General features: G+C 43.4%; 1 protein-coding gene across 2 annotated transcripts; it reads right to left on the reverse strand.

Moving 5' to 3' along the window:
* Positions 1-208: 208 nt before the first annotated feature.
* LOC124329316 (epidermal growth factor-like protein 7) lies at positions 209-12,847 on the reverse strand. Of its 2 annotated transcripts, none has more exons than XM_046788347.1 (9): positions 12,271-12,847; positions 1,870-1,995; positions 1,599-1,717; positions 1,416-1,511; positions 1,166-1,291; positions 992-1,074; positions 767-895; positions 574-691; positions 209-485 (listed from the first exon to the last, which is right to left on the reverse strand). In XM_046788347.1, exons 1-9 carry the CDS (start codon positions 12,663-12,665, stop codon positions 436-438), a joined length of 1,242 nt encoding a protein of 413 aa, XP_046644303.1. In that variant the 5' UTR covers positions 12,666-12,847; the 3' UTR covers positions 209-435. The 2 variants fall into 2 exon arrangements, with proteins under 2 accessions (XP_046644303.1, XP_046644304.1); XM_046788348.1 differs by lacking the exon at positions 12,271-12,847 and adding an exon at positions 4,483-5,079.
* Positions 12,848-13,332: the final 485 nt, after the last annotated feature.

Consider the following 13,332-nt stretch of genomic DNA (forward strand, 5'->3'; position numbering starts at 1 on the left):
AGTTGTCGCTTTGATCGCATCTATTTGCGCCCAGCTAAGTCGACGTCTGCTGTGCCCAAATTCTTTGGTCCGCTTTGGTCTTATTGGTTTACAGAAAATGTCAGGCTATCAGTGTTTTCCAAAAGATGATTGCTAGCCAATTTCTATGCTAAATAAGAAACCAGCGAATTTTCGTTGAAAATTTAGAAAATAATAAATGCAGGGTAACTCCGATGAATTAGCGTCTATATATTTTCCAGTTAAATTCCAGATATTAAAAAAAAAATAACAGTCACTTCACGTGGCAGTCAGTGGCTTGATGTGATGATGCGAAAATAATAAGATGGAAGTTTGGTTGATTCGAATCGTTTTCTTTTGATGTATTGGACTTTTAAGGAAGTGACGATCCGCTCGGTGGCAAGATAGCTGGAAGGGTTGGACGGCGCAATGTTCCGGCTAAAGGCGCGTCTTGACTGTGTTATCGATAGGTGCCATTGTGCACGTACCTGTTACAAATTACAAGTAACAAATTGCAATCACTTAACGGACAACGGGAAGCATCTCCGGATTTTTTTAAAAAGAGGGTTCACTTACAATCTGCCAGTCTTTCCTCGAGGATGGCCACTTGTTCGCTCAAAGATTCCAGAGATTCATTGTTTGAGGATTCAACGGTGTTGTTGCTATTTGCAATCAAGATGGTCGTTTCATTTTGCTGTCAGTCGGTCATGTTTATTTAATTAGATTTCTCTCTCTGTTTTCTGAATTTTGATGCTGAATTCTACGTTACCAGTTTATTCAGCTTTTCTTCTAATAAGATGATGTGATCCGTCATGTTGGCGATGGTTGACTGATAGTCAATGACGTCCACCTGTGGTGCAGGGTGTGGTTGACTTGGACTACTATTAACTCGGGGCTCCTGCCATCGCAACAAACGAAAAACCGGCGAAAAACGTGAATGGAAATGGATAGAAAAATGGGTGCAGTTCGTTGATGGAGGAGCTTTTTGTTTTACCTGTTCCAGTGCGGCCAATCGTTTAGACATGGACTCGTAGTTTATCAGAAGTGTCTTAAGCTCTGGAACCAGTTCCAGTCGAACTAGGAAATAATTATCAACATTAGAAGATGTAGCACGTCCCAAACCGGCAATAGATAGTCGAATGTAAATTTTTGGAAACATAATATATACATTTGCAAGATCTCCCGTCGTCCTGGAGTTGGAAGCCGTCGTGACAGGCACATTGATAACTTCCGGCTGAGTTGATACAAGTTTGCTGGCAAAGGTTGCTGCTCGGCGCTGCGCATTCGTCCAGGTCTGCGTACGGCAACAGTTCAAGCAGGGAGGAAAAAAGGGCGAAGGACAAACGAGAAAATGATTCACGATCTCCTTCGTTTTCTACTTTTTTGTTCATTGACAGTTGACAAATTGTCTACGATACCTGACTCGCAAGACGGGCCAGTGTATCCCGGAGCGCAGTTGCAAGTGTTGGGTTTGACGCAAGTGCCACCATTCTTGCAGCCTTTACTGCACACAGCTATGTATACGTTTCGCAGAAAAAAAAAGAAAAAAGTGTCCTGATGGATGGAATTGGAAGAAGAATTTAGAAAAAGCTGATTGAGACCTTGCAAACATCCGTGGGTGTGTTTCTCCGTGTGGGTCCATCCGGGACAGCAGGCGTGTTTCTTCTCCGTGGTGGTCTGGTACTTGACCACCGTTCGGTAGATCGTGTCGTACTGCACCCTGTTGTGAGCAGTATGATTTCACAAAACGTCAGACATGTTTTCACGGTCACTAGGCAATTCAAAAACGAAAAAAAGAGGCTCGCCCTCCAGTCCAGCTGACTCGTCAAGATAAAAAGGTACTTGCGGTCGAGCAAGCCCGACGTTACATACCTGAAGGCCGTGCACATGGTTCCGTTGCTGCAGCGCTGGGTGAAGGATTTGTAGGCCGGTTTGCAGTAAGATTCCACCACTCTGATTGGCCGTGTAATCGTCTCCTCGTGCGTGCAAACATGCCGTCTGTCATGTAAAAAGAGAAAGAGATTTAGATAATCATATAATCTCGAGTAATTTATGTTTTGCATTATCCGGGCTAAAAATACGATCCGACCGGAGGACATTTTCAACGCATTCCAGACAACTTTTTTTTTGTGTGTGATGACGGGCCGATCCTCTAGGAAAACGGACGGTTGGGTCGCCGCGATTGTTTTCTTCATCTATTCTTTACTGATTCAATTCGCTTCTCTTGCGCCGATTGGCTATTACATTGCGTCAATGTAACGTGTGACGAATCAGCCGTGTCGCCTTTTAAAAGCCCTTCACGACTTCCCGAGACTTTTGCGAAAAACAAACAAAAAAAAAAGAACTGAAAAAAATGAAAAGAAAGAAAAAAACCTGTTCCATTATTGTTTTTGGTCTTTTCTTCGACTGCTGATTTCTCCCGAATAACTAAAGTCCCTTGTGCGCAAGTGGCGAGGATAAAACAACAAGATAGGGAAAATGTCTTTTCGACGGCCCAGTTCAGAGGCTAAAGAGCATTCCGGTGTCGTAAAGTTCTTTTGTTGTTGTTTTGCAAACAAATCTTTTTCTTTCTTTTATCTGGCCAACCATGACTGCTGCAACTCCTGGCTGCAACCTCATTGTTTCCTGTTGAATATGTATATGGACAAAGAATGGGGCGTCATCTTGATCGTATACATTTCCTACTAACAGTGAAAATCCCGATATTTTTGGTCGATTCGGTATAATCCGCAAACCCCTGGAAGGATCTCTCGCAATACTGGGCAAACAAAACAAAACAAAAAAGAAAGGAAGGAAAAAGGAGGCGGAATCTTAAGTCATCCGACTGTCGCCGCTCGTGCCGAGCCTTTTAAACGTCGGCTACTCCTCCCACATCTTTCACGGTGACTCTTTTTTCTTCTTCTTCTTTTAATGTCTCTCAACAATTGTCTGGAGGGAACTAAAATTCTGGAGAAGGATCTTTGTGATTGCCGATGAAGGCCGGGATGCCGACGGCCTCCTATGGCTCACGCACTTTTTTATTAGCGAAAAGAAACAAGAAAGAAACCTTTTTCCGTTTCTTTTTTGTTACTTCTCAATTCCCTTTTCTTCGTTTTTGAGGGGTGTTTTGTTTCTCTTTGATCCGGTATCGTATAAAAGCGGCACTGTATTCCTTAACGATCGTTAGAAATCGTTAAAAACAACTACTTGGCTAGGACTCTTTTTCGTTTTCCTTTTTCTTATAACTTGAGGCCGTTAAGAACAATTTTGGCATCGATCCATGCGAATGACGCTGCCATACTTTCTGCCGTGATTCCAAAAAGAACGAAAGAACAGGAGAAAAAAAAATGGAGGTCAGAGAATAGGAAATACGAGTTACATGCATCGGGAGAGCAGGAAAACAAAAGGATAAATTGTAATTTACAGATAGTTACGCTTCCACCCTCATGTTGTGTAGTCGGCCTAACAAATATGATGGCATAGGGGACCGTTTGATTTGAAAATTGTAATGCAGAGAGCGGAAAAGAAATCGGACTTGATCGTTACGGCTGTCTAACTTTTTTTTTATCCTTCTTATTTTCTTCCTCGTATCATTTTTATGGCCCGAAAGTTTTGCTCTGTCTCTATACGCGCATGATGAGGGCTTTTGTTATTAGACTGTCGTCAAAAGCGAACGCGGGAAACAGTTAACGACTGCGGGAGTTTGGGCTGCAGCCTTGTGTCACATTTGTCAATGCCCGGGACAATCCGTTCGAGATATACGGGAGAGATACTTAAAGAATAATAAAATTAAAGCTGTCTCTTCTCGACTATATACTGTGCAACTGCTATGCGGCAGCTATACACACCGAAAAGTCGTATTGAATGGTTTTTAAGCAAGCTGCATATCATATTTTTCTCACGGACACAGAGTCAGACACGTAGACGGGCATGTAAAAGAGTCTAATAAGCCGCCGAAATTTGAGAGAGTTGTGAACGCTAGACCAGCAGACTTGTTTTACTGGCGACACGATCCAGCGATTTCCGTTCTTATTAAGAGCCTTTTTCCTGTCACAACCACATTTGTTTGTTGTTCGTTTTCGTAACTCTCCATTTTGTTGGGGGAAGAGAAACAGGTGATTTTTTTTTTCTTTTTTCAGAGTCAAAAGTCCTCGCGGGGTCTTCGTTCATAATAGAGAAGTCTAATCAAAACAATTTTTCATCACTACAACTAATGATGGGTGTTGGCTCCTTGTTGAGTGATATAACAATTCCGCTTGACTAGTTGCGGGGCCATTGACCAACGTGGATTTAGCACTGTATTTAGTGTCCCTTTAAAAAGACGTTTCCCCCGTACGAAACGAAAACAAACTGGGTCATCACGTGATGTGCGTAAACGATTTTTCACGAGATATTTTTTTTTTTTTTCCTTTCTTTCTTCTCGTCTCGTTCACGGTAGTGGGTACCCAGAAAAATCTATAAAAATGGAAATTTCGTTCTCCCCAGATGGAACTGAAAGTATAGTACCCAGCGTGATGCTGACGTTTGGAATGATCCTTTTTGTTGTGTTTCTTTGGCTGGTGGACGGCGTGCCGCCGATCGTGCCTTTTGGCCTCTTCATCACTCAACATGATCGGCATGGCAGTCGACATTGTAGCGATGGTCGGCGGCTGGATCGTCGTCGCTTCGAATAAGGTCTGAGATGATCCGGCCATCCGTAATCGGCTAGCCTTGCCCAACAACTGCTCGAAGGCCGATTGCTTCTCGTCTTCCGTCATGGCATGTCCCACCCGGCCGCTCTCGATACGAGCCAGAAACCAGGAGCACTGGACGATCAGAATCACCAATAATTGTTTCCTCGCACTCGGACGCATTTTCGAATATTGATTATATATCTTTTCGATCGATTTTATAAATCCCCAGATGAAATGAAAGTCCAGCCAGTTAGCGACCGGATCGAGCGTTTCAGTTCCGGCTGTTGCTCGGAAGCTTTTTGAAAGACATGGCACCCAACTAACAGGAACGATCGACTGTGTACAACCACCAACAAGTCAAAGTCAGGAGCGCCAAGGCGTTTGGTTGTTTGTCTTGTGTAAGACGGACGAGCACTGAAACAAGCAGCCAGACAACATGCCCACCATATCGCCTGGCTCTCGCTCACGAACGGGACGGTGCGTGAGTGAACGCGTTCCCCCAGCAGAATGAAGCGCTCGGGTCTTGGCCTGCTTTCTGCTGCACTTTTTTTTCTCTCCCGAGTCTACTACCAAACAACACTAACGCTGTTATATACCACGGCTACTTTACTACGCTATGTGTTTATTTCGCATTCTCTCTTCCGATCATTTCCCCCCCCCCTCTCCTTTTTTCTTTTTTTCTTCCTTGGATGGGATTCTCATTCGCTAATAATCCGCCAAGCCCCCGAAAAAAGAAAAGAAAAGAAATGATCAATGTTTTTTTTTTTTTGTGTATGTGTGTGTGGAAAATGTGGAATGGCGAGAAAGAGGGAAGGATTTGGGGAGGGCGCATGGGTTGTCCTTGATTCTTAGACTCCCGGAGCTACGGTTTGATTCACGACATGCCTTCAATGTTTTGCTCCGTGCATTGCACGAGAATGATCTCGCCGAGTCGCTCGTCGTTTTCGCTTTTCCTCTCCACTCACGCCGTTCTCTATCTCTTGTGTTTTTTTCCGTTCGTTCATTCTTTTTCTTCGGTCGTCATCCTCACTCCCACACGTCCGTCGTTGCCAAGATTTAATGAAAAAAAAAAGGGAGAGGGGGGGGGGGGGGGGGGCTTTGCGGTTGTTGTTGCTGTTGTAGCAGACAGGAGTAGTGGCTGTTGTTGACCACCTTGAAACGCTGTCGGGAGATGTTGTTGGTATTCCCTCAGTGCTTCCATTAAAAGCATACGTGTCCGGCGGGCTGGGAGAAAAAAAAAAAAAGAAGAATAAAATCTCTTTTGTTTTGCAATTTCCGCAGCGGCCTTGTGTGTTTGTTTGCGAGAGACCAGCTGGGCGCATGACTCCGTGGTTGTTGGTTCACACGAATTTGTATTCCTGGCCGACGATTGATTTCGGATTGATAGACGAGCGCGCAAGTGTTGGTTATACAATCCGTGCGCACTAGTCGTCGAAAAGAGGGGAAGAAGAGAGAGATAAGAAAGAACATTTCTGGTGTTACTGATTGTCGACTGACGAAAAAAGTTTGGAGAAAAAGAGAAAAGAGAAAGGAGAAGAGGAAGACAACAACAACCCAAAAAACCAGGTAGGAGAGTGCCGATGAGTGGTGCCCGTCAGCTGTTGCGTGCTGCAATCCCTGGATGGATGGATGGATGGATGGATGGATGATTGAGCATCAGATCGAATCAAGGCTTTTTTAATGGATTTGTTCAAGGCTGTTGGGGTACCGTATCCCCTCAGAAAATCAACATTGCATCTCTTTCACTTTTGATTCTTTCACTATCCAGGCGTGTTGTTGTTGCTGCTGCATTCAGCAGCCATCCAACTGCTAATTAAAGATAAATACGGCGGCTGTGATTTTTCTACTTTTTTTAACGTTTCGTTATGGATTATTTTGACGTCACTGTTTGCATTCGAAATTTTATTGGGAAGTGATTGTCTCGGCGCTGCAGCTCACGGGTTGTGCAATCAAGCGCGTGCGATGACCTGGATCCATTTCGCTTGTCACGACTACTTAATCAATCGAGTGATCATTTCCCCCCTAAAAAAAAAATAGAAATTAAACGTCCGGAGACTCTCGGCCGTTTTTTTTAACGATTGTATTTATAGGCTTTGAAAAAAAAATTATGTTCTAGTGGGGTCTTTTTTTCTCCCATTTTTTTATTGTAATGAAGTGCCCGTGTGTGTGTTTTCTCCGATGGTACAAAAGCCCGCCGGCCTTGAGAGTATCTATTTAATTAACCACATATGGCTATTATAATGGTGGCCGAGTGTACACGATGGAGAAAAGGTATATATGTAGATTTATTAGCCTACTGCAGTCCGATTCCTTTTATATCCAGCGATCGTACGGTGTAATATTGCGTTATTTTCTCTTCTTCCAGTTGTAGTTTTTTTTTAACGATCTAGAACTTTTTCTTCCTCTTCTTCTTTCCTTTTCATAATTTTTAATGGCTCCAGTCATTGTCTCGTTCAACACTAACTCAATTTGACGACTATGACTTTTTGTGGTCATCGTTGAACGTCTATAAAATGTCGTCTCTACGGCGCCCGATCGTTAAAAAATACAAAAGTTACGTACTAAAGAAGAAGAAGAAGAAACAAGTTTTTTTTTTCTTTTTAATTTCAAAAAAAGAAAGAGAAGAGTTGATTTGGCTTTACGATCGACGACGACACGGTTAAGAATTTTTCGAATTTCTACCGGAAAAATAATAATACTAATGATTATCATCTCCTCCCCTCAAAAGAAATATTTATATTTTCCCAGTCCAAAGTCAAAATCTCAGTGTCAAATCAATTTTTTTTCTTCCTCTTTGCCTGTCAAATGGCCAGTTGCTGCCGTTTGCTGCTGCACCCATCACTTTGTACCTATTTACCTTGTAGCGGTGTTGGTTTCTTGGAAAGGCGGAAGGGGAAAAACAAAAAAACAAAACAAACTTAACATTGAATGACCAAGCCTTTCTTTCTCTCACGGTCTAGTGATGACCACTGACGACTTTTTATTACGACTTTTTTTTCTTCGTCATTTCCCCCTAACAACTATTAGAAATTAAAAACAAAAAAAGAGAAAACAAATTTTTATAAGATGTCATCTGGACTGTATTTCTCTCGTTTGATTGTGGCCTCGAACCAGTCAGAGACCACCCGATGTTCCAACACAACAAACGAGGGGGATACATATGTTTATATTTATGTTAATGCAGAGTTATTCTGTAGATAAAAAGGAAAAAAAAAGACAAAACATTGGAATGAGCCACTGCGGTGGTCTTCCCCTCGTTATTCAAGACAGCCGGACAAAGTGACTCGGACAGGATATCAGAAAACATGGGAAAGAACCCTTTTGACTGGCGTTCTAAATCACACGCAACGTCGCATGATACCAGTCCGTGATTCTTTTTCTCAATGACATTCATCGTAATCTTGTCGTGTTGCTGCTTGGCTTGGCTCGGCTTGGCTTGTGTGATGAGATTTTCCGATACGAGACAGAACCGAACCAAACATGCCAAACGCGAGCCCTGGCTTATTATTGTTATCGTTCTCATTAGATGCCATTCACGCGTTCGCCACATGTTGGTTTCACGGGAAGGCACACGGCACAAGTATATGGCGTGATGTATTCACGCTCGACCATTACGCCCGCCACCACCTGCCGTGTATAGACTGTGCGCCGGTTGATGGTAGTCTTCGGCGGCTTCTGGTGTACTCCCTAATAACATCTCGATGATTTATTTCCGTCTCTCGTTGTTTTTCTTGGCCTTTCTTCTAGGAATTAGACGATTGCTGGTGGTGGTTGCGTCGCAATCCGGAGTGATACACTACAGGCTGGCAGGGCTAGCCTGGAGGCTGTGTTAGATGGTCATGAAGTCATTACCAATTATGATAAGTAGATGCAAAAAGAAGAAGAAGAAGAAGGCTAGAATTTCCGCGAATGGCTTCTAACTCGACTAATTCGGACTGACCTGTTTGCGTGGAGCAGCAAAAACAGTGGGGAATTTTATTTTGCCACATCCTTATTCTTCGCATTCCGATCGAGTGCTGGAAGAAGAAGAATACGAGAAAGAGAAATGAAGACAACGTGATGGATGGGTCTCAAATGTTCGAATTCCTGGACGGCCGCTGGTATTCCACCTGTATGGCCCGACAAAAACGGACCGCCACTCCGCCAGAAGAAGAAAAAAAAGCCCGGCGAAATACGCTCACACATTCAGCACCGGGTCGCGTTTCGGTTTGCGTCCGTATTTGATTTATACAGCGAAAGACGCGTGCACGACTCTCTCCGTAGGCGGATTAATCACGGCGTAAATTTCCATTGCGTGACATTCCTCGTCACAACAGTCATCGAGGCGAAATCGATTTGTACGTAAAGAACCAAATGTGTTTTAGACACACATGAGAGTGTCTGTCGCGTCGTGTTTGCGCGTGGGCGGCTGTCGCCTCGTGTTGGTACACCAACCTGTCGTATAAAACCGGCCAGACGGGGGCCGGCTCGATTGCGACGGATGTCGGCGATTTTGCAATTGTCTGGGCCATCAAAAACCAACTACCCCCCAACTCAAATGGATATTGGGCCACTGTTGCCGGTCGGAATTCAACTGCAAACAGCGTGTTGTAAAACAACGTGAAAGTTCGCTGGGAAAGTTGGGTCGGCCATCGTCTCGCGTACAAAATGTGTCATCGCACCATAAAGGCGAAAGACGCAAATAGTCTCGAGGGAAAATTTTTTTTTTCCTTCTTGTTGTCTATTGCGGTCGTCGGCGCCCTGCATTTTATGACGCCCAATCAATCACAATCGATTTACATTCTCCGGCTCTTTATGTCCAGCGTATAAATCGCTAGCGTGTAATAACGTCGAGAGTGGGACTGCTGGGGCCAGGGGGACTGGACACATACGTATGTGTGCATACGGCCATCGGATTTCAATCAAAAGGCATCACCGTTCCAATGTTGGACAATCAATTGACGTCCGACGTTGGCACGACCGGATTGTTGTCATTATGAAATATTGCCCTCCCTTTTCTGTCGGTTCGAACGGCGTGATCTTTTTGCTGGTTTTACTCTGTAACCTGCGTCGCGCCCATTTGACCAAATACAACGTGGAATTGGCCGACGGCCATCCCTTTCGTTCTTCTTTTGTTTATGGACATGCAGTTTTTCTGTGTGCCCATTCCGACACTCCGTCAGTCTCTATTGATTTTACGATATTCTTTTTCCACGGAATAACAGAGAAATTCTAACGTATGCGTATATTTTCTTTTTCTTTTGCTGGTGGGCTTTTTTCTTTCTGTTTGTTCCCCTGATCTAAATCTTGAAAATTGTGGCCGATTTCAATCCGGAATTTTCATCGTTTCCCACCACCTTAAACGGGGCGATTCCCATCATCCTATTCAAATCAGTTTGTCTACACGGTTACCGTACACAAGTTCCAACATAAAGGGGGCATCATAAGAACTCTTCTTGAACACAACAAAGCTCAAAGAAATAAACTCTAAAGTGAGTTACGGCCGAGATCGTCCAAAGCATTAAAAAAAAATATGTCTACGCGGGAAGAGGCAGAAGGACCGGGTCATAAATTCGGCTGGGAAACGATGTATAAGGACATCATCAACGATCTTTAAATCATCACTGTGGTGGTCGGTGATGGTCGAGTGTTGTTTCCTTTTCTCTTTTGTTTTCTGCTTTCTGCTCTTCTTTGGCTTGAGACTATGTTGCCGACTGGACGACTCGCTTTTTTTTTTCAAATTTAAATAACAAGGAAATTCCAAAATGGATGTTTATTCAGGATCTTACAAGTTGGCCGTTGCATAGCGGACAAGTCTTTCTCTCTCTCTCTTTCTGAATGATATATAGTTTTATGTACGAATATGTGAACTGACCGACGTTGTTGCATGAGAGAGTTTGGGTTTAGCCAACCGAACGAACGGACCGGGGAATGATGTTAAAGAAATACCGCCGCCGCGCCGCCTTCTTAAACGGATTTCTTCAATTACATAGTTGTGACTTGATACCCGATCTTCTGAAAAAGATTCCTTAATTCCTTTTTCCCCTTTATTTTATTTTTTATTTTGTGTGTATCATTCGATACTTGTAAAAAGATGAGTGGACGGGTAATTTGAGATTTTCTCTTCGCCGACAAATGAAAAGAAAAAAAGAAGGAAACGAGAAGGGAATTTCTTCCTTGTTTGCGGACGTGATCGTCGGGGAGGCCGTTTTGTAACAACTACTGGAAATAGATTTGACGGATGGATCTTTGAGTGAATCCAAGTTGGAAGCTTCCTTGGAAGAGCACCGCGGGTGGTGCCTCGACTCGAGGAAAGATCCAGCCATAAACAGGAAAGGCTTCGCTCAGTTTTGTTGTTTCTCTTCAAAACAACCAACAAGAAATACGAACCAGCTAAAAGGAAAACAAGCAGAGCAAAATCAAGATTGGGAAACGCGACTTTTCGTAGTGTGCTAATGATCAACTCGATCAAGTTGTCTTCATCGTTATCTATAAAAGACAAGAGGACTTCCTTGAGAGAAAAACAAAAACGCCCTTGTTTCTCCTATGGTGACGTTACGCAACACGCCTCGCCGAGCGTTTATGAATTACCCTGCCGACTTTCTTAACAAGAGAGATGGCGTAAGTCCGCAGACGAGATTCCCTACACGTAGATTTTTCCTCCTCCTGTCCAAAAAAAAAAAAAAGAGTTCCAACATCGAGTTAACAAACCCAAAGAACAACATCAGAGGAAAAAAAAAAGAGAACAACAAAAAAAGAGAAAGATTGAAGTTGTATTGCTTGTAGAAGTAGCAGCTTTATCAAGGGCTCGACTCTTAATGAGCTGCTATAGCAACTTGTAGCCGAGCAGCAACATCCAAAGTTTTCTTGAGAGAGAGAGAGAGACCCCATGTTTTTAGAGCTGCCCATGCCGTCATCGGCCAGCCGGTTTTTTCCTTGATCCCACCCAGAGTCAGTCAAGTCAGTCGTTCACACAACACACACACTCACAGCGCAACATATTTTTTCTCTCTATCTCTCTCTCTTTCCCGTTCTTTTCGCTTATATAGCAAACAACAAAAAAAGCGAACCTGCGAGCAGTTTGAAAAGAGAAATAAGAAGTTTCTTTTCGTTTGTATTTTTTACCCATTTATGATTATTTATTTTCTTTCTAGACGATGGGTTTTCTGGTGCTGCTGGGGGAACCTGGTCTTCTTCTGCACAGGTGGTCTCATTATTATTTCTATCTCGGGAATTAGAAACGTAAAGGCAAAAGGTAAAATTCAAAAGAGCAGAGTGAGAGACAAAGAGAGGGAGGGACCGAGGACTTGTCCGTCAGGACCGGATCGACTTACGTATTGCCTTGTAAAGAGAGAGAGAGAGAAAGAGAAAGATTCAAACAGCCGAAATGTCTTGTCTCATGTTTTGCGCGAAAATAGAATTTTCAAAAAAAAAACATGTGACCAAATAGAGCTGCTATATATCGCACAATTCGCTTCGGGCATTCTTTAACAAGAAACTATCGGCGATTTTTATCGCTGTGCGTTAAAAATATCTTGGAAACGGATCAGATATTGAAAATAAAAAAATAAAAAAAGAAGGAGACTATGGTAACTGTTTACAAAAACAAATGAAAAAAAGAGAGAGTGTGGTGGCGATTTACCCGGCGTTGTTTGTTGTTTGTTGGGCGCTTGGTGGTCTGATGTTAGTTTCTTGTTTGTTGCTTGTGTGTTGCTGAGAAAGATGGTCAACTTCCTCTTCAGCTGCAACACTTGAAGGAGCCGTTGAAGATGAAAGAAATGAACTGTTTACCGGATGTTGATCTGTCGTCGAGTCCATGTTCCATCCGTTGGCGTGGAGTCTGGCAGTGTGGTGACGACGTTTGTTGTTACCAATCGCCGGATGATGTTTAGTCGCCCTGTCGTAAATGCTGGCTAAATCCGTCACGGTTCCGCTCTTCTTCGTCACTAGTGTTGTGGCCGCAGTCATCCACTTGGCCTCACTCATCATCACCGTCCCCATCACGGCCAGCAAAGTACCCAGCACGATTTTACCCATCTTTGATCGAATTTGCAATCGATACCAGTTCGCCTTATTTTTGTTTTTCCGATTTTACCGAGTCAAATCGTCTGGTGGTAAACTTTAATTTGTATTTCAAAAATATGTCGCTGGTTTCCTCATGCGGCCATAACTTCTCCGACCGGCCCTACAAGTCGACCGTATGAAGCGAGACACACGACTGGATCCCCACAGAAGCGCGTGCCAGACCGCCTAGTTTTTTTGGTTCGTTCGTTCTTCCCTTTCCACCCAAACCCCTACATGTAGGGAATTTCATTTCTCTCCCCTTATGTTCTATCTCTGCTGAATATATAAAATTTCCACGGCGTCTCCATCTGACAACATCGCACGCAAGATGTATGACTTGCCCGCTCACTGCGTCTTCCCTTTTTTGGTCCGATGGCGATCAAATATCGAAAAAGACACTTTTCCCATGTAAATCCATCACACTCAACGTGATTTTTTTATTTAAATTTCCCATACTAGTTTCCCTTTCTTTGAAGTTGAGAAGGAAAAAAAAATAACATTCCAGTGAACTAGTCGCTTCTTGTTATTTCCCACTGCCCACTGAAGGATGTATTTGGGCTTCAGCAATTTTCGCACCTGATGCTCGAGCACGTTCCGATCGCTAAGTCGTGATCCTATAAATTGATAGCCTCCCATATAT

This window comes from Daphnia pulicaria, chromosome 3, assembly GCF_021234035.1.
Source record: "Daphnia pulicaria isolate SC F1-1A chromosome 3, SC_F0-13Bv2, whole genome shotgun sequence".
NCBI classification, from domain to species: Eukaryota; Metazoa; Arthropoda; class Branchiopoda; order Diplostraca; family Daphniidae; genus Daphnia; species Daphnia pulicaria.

Excerpts from the sequence above, each read along its gene's own strand:
- LOC124329316 (XM_046788347.1), bottom strand. The coding sequence starts at position 12,665 with ATGGGTAAAATCGTGCTGGGTACTTTGCTGGCCGTGATGGGGACGGTG. Across the intron at positions 692-766 it reads AAGAAAAGCTGAATAAACTG|CAAAATGAAACGACCATCTT; the intron begins GTAACGTAGAAT and ends ACCGACTGACAG. Across the intron at positions 486-573 it reads CGAGGAAAGACTGGCAGATT|GTACGTGCACAATGGCACCT; the intron begins GTAAGTGAACCC and ends AATTTGTAACAG.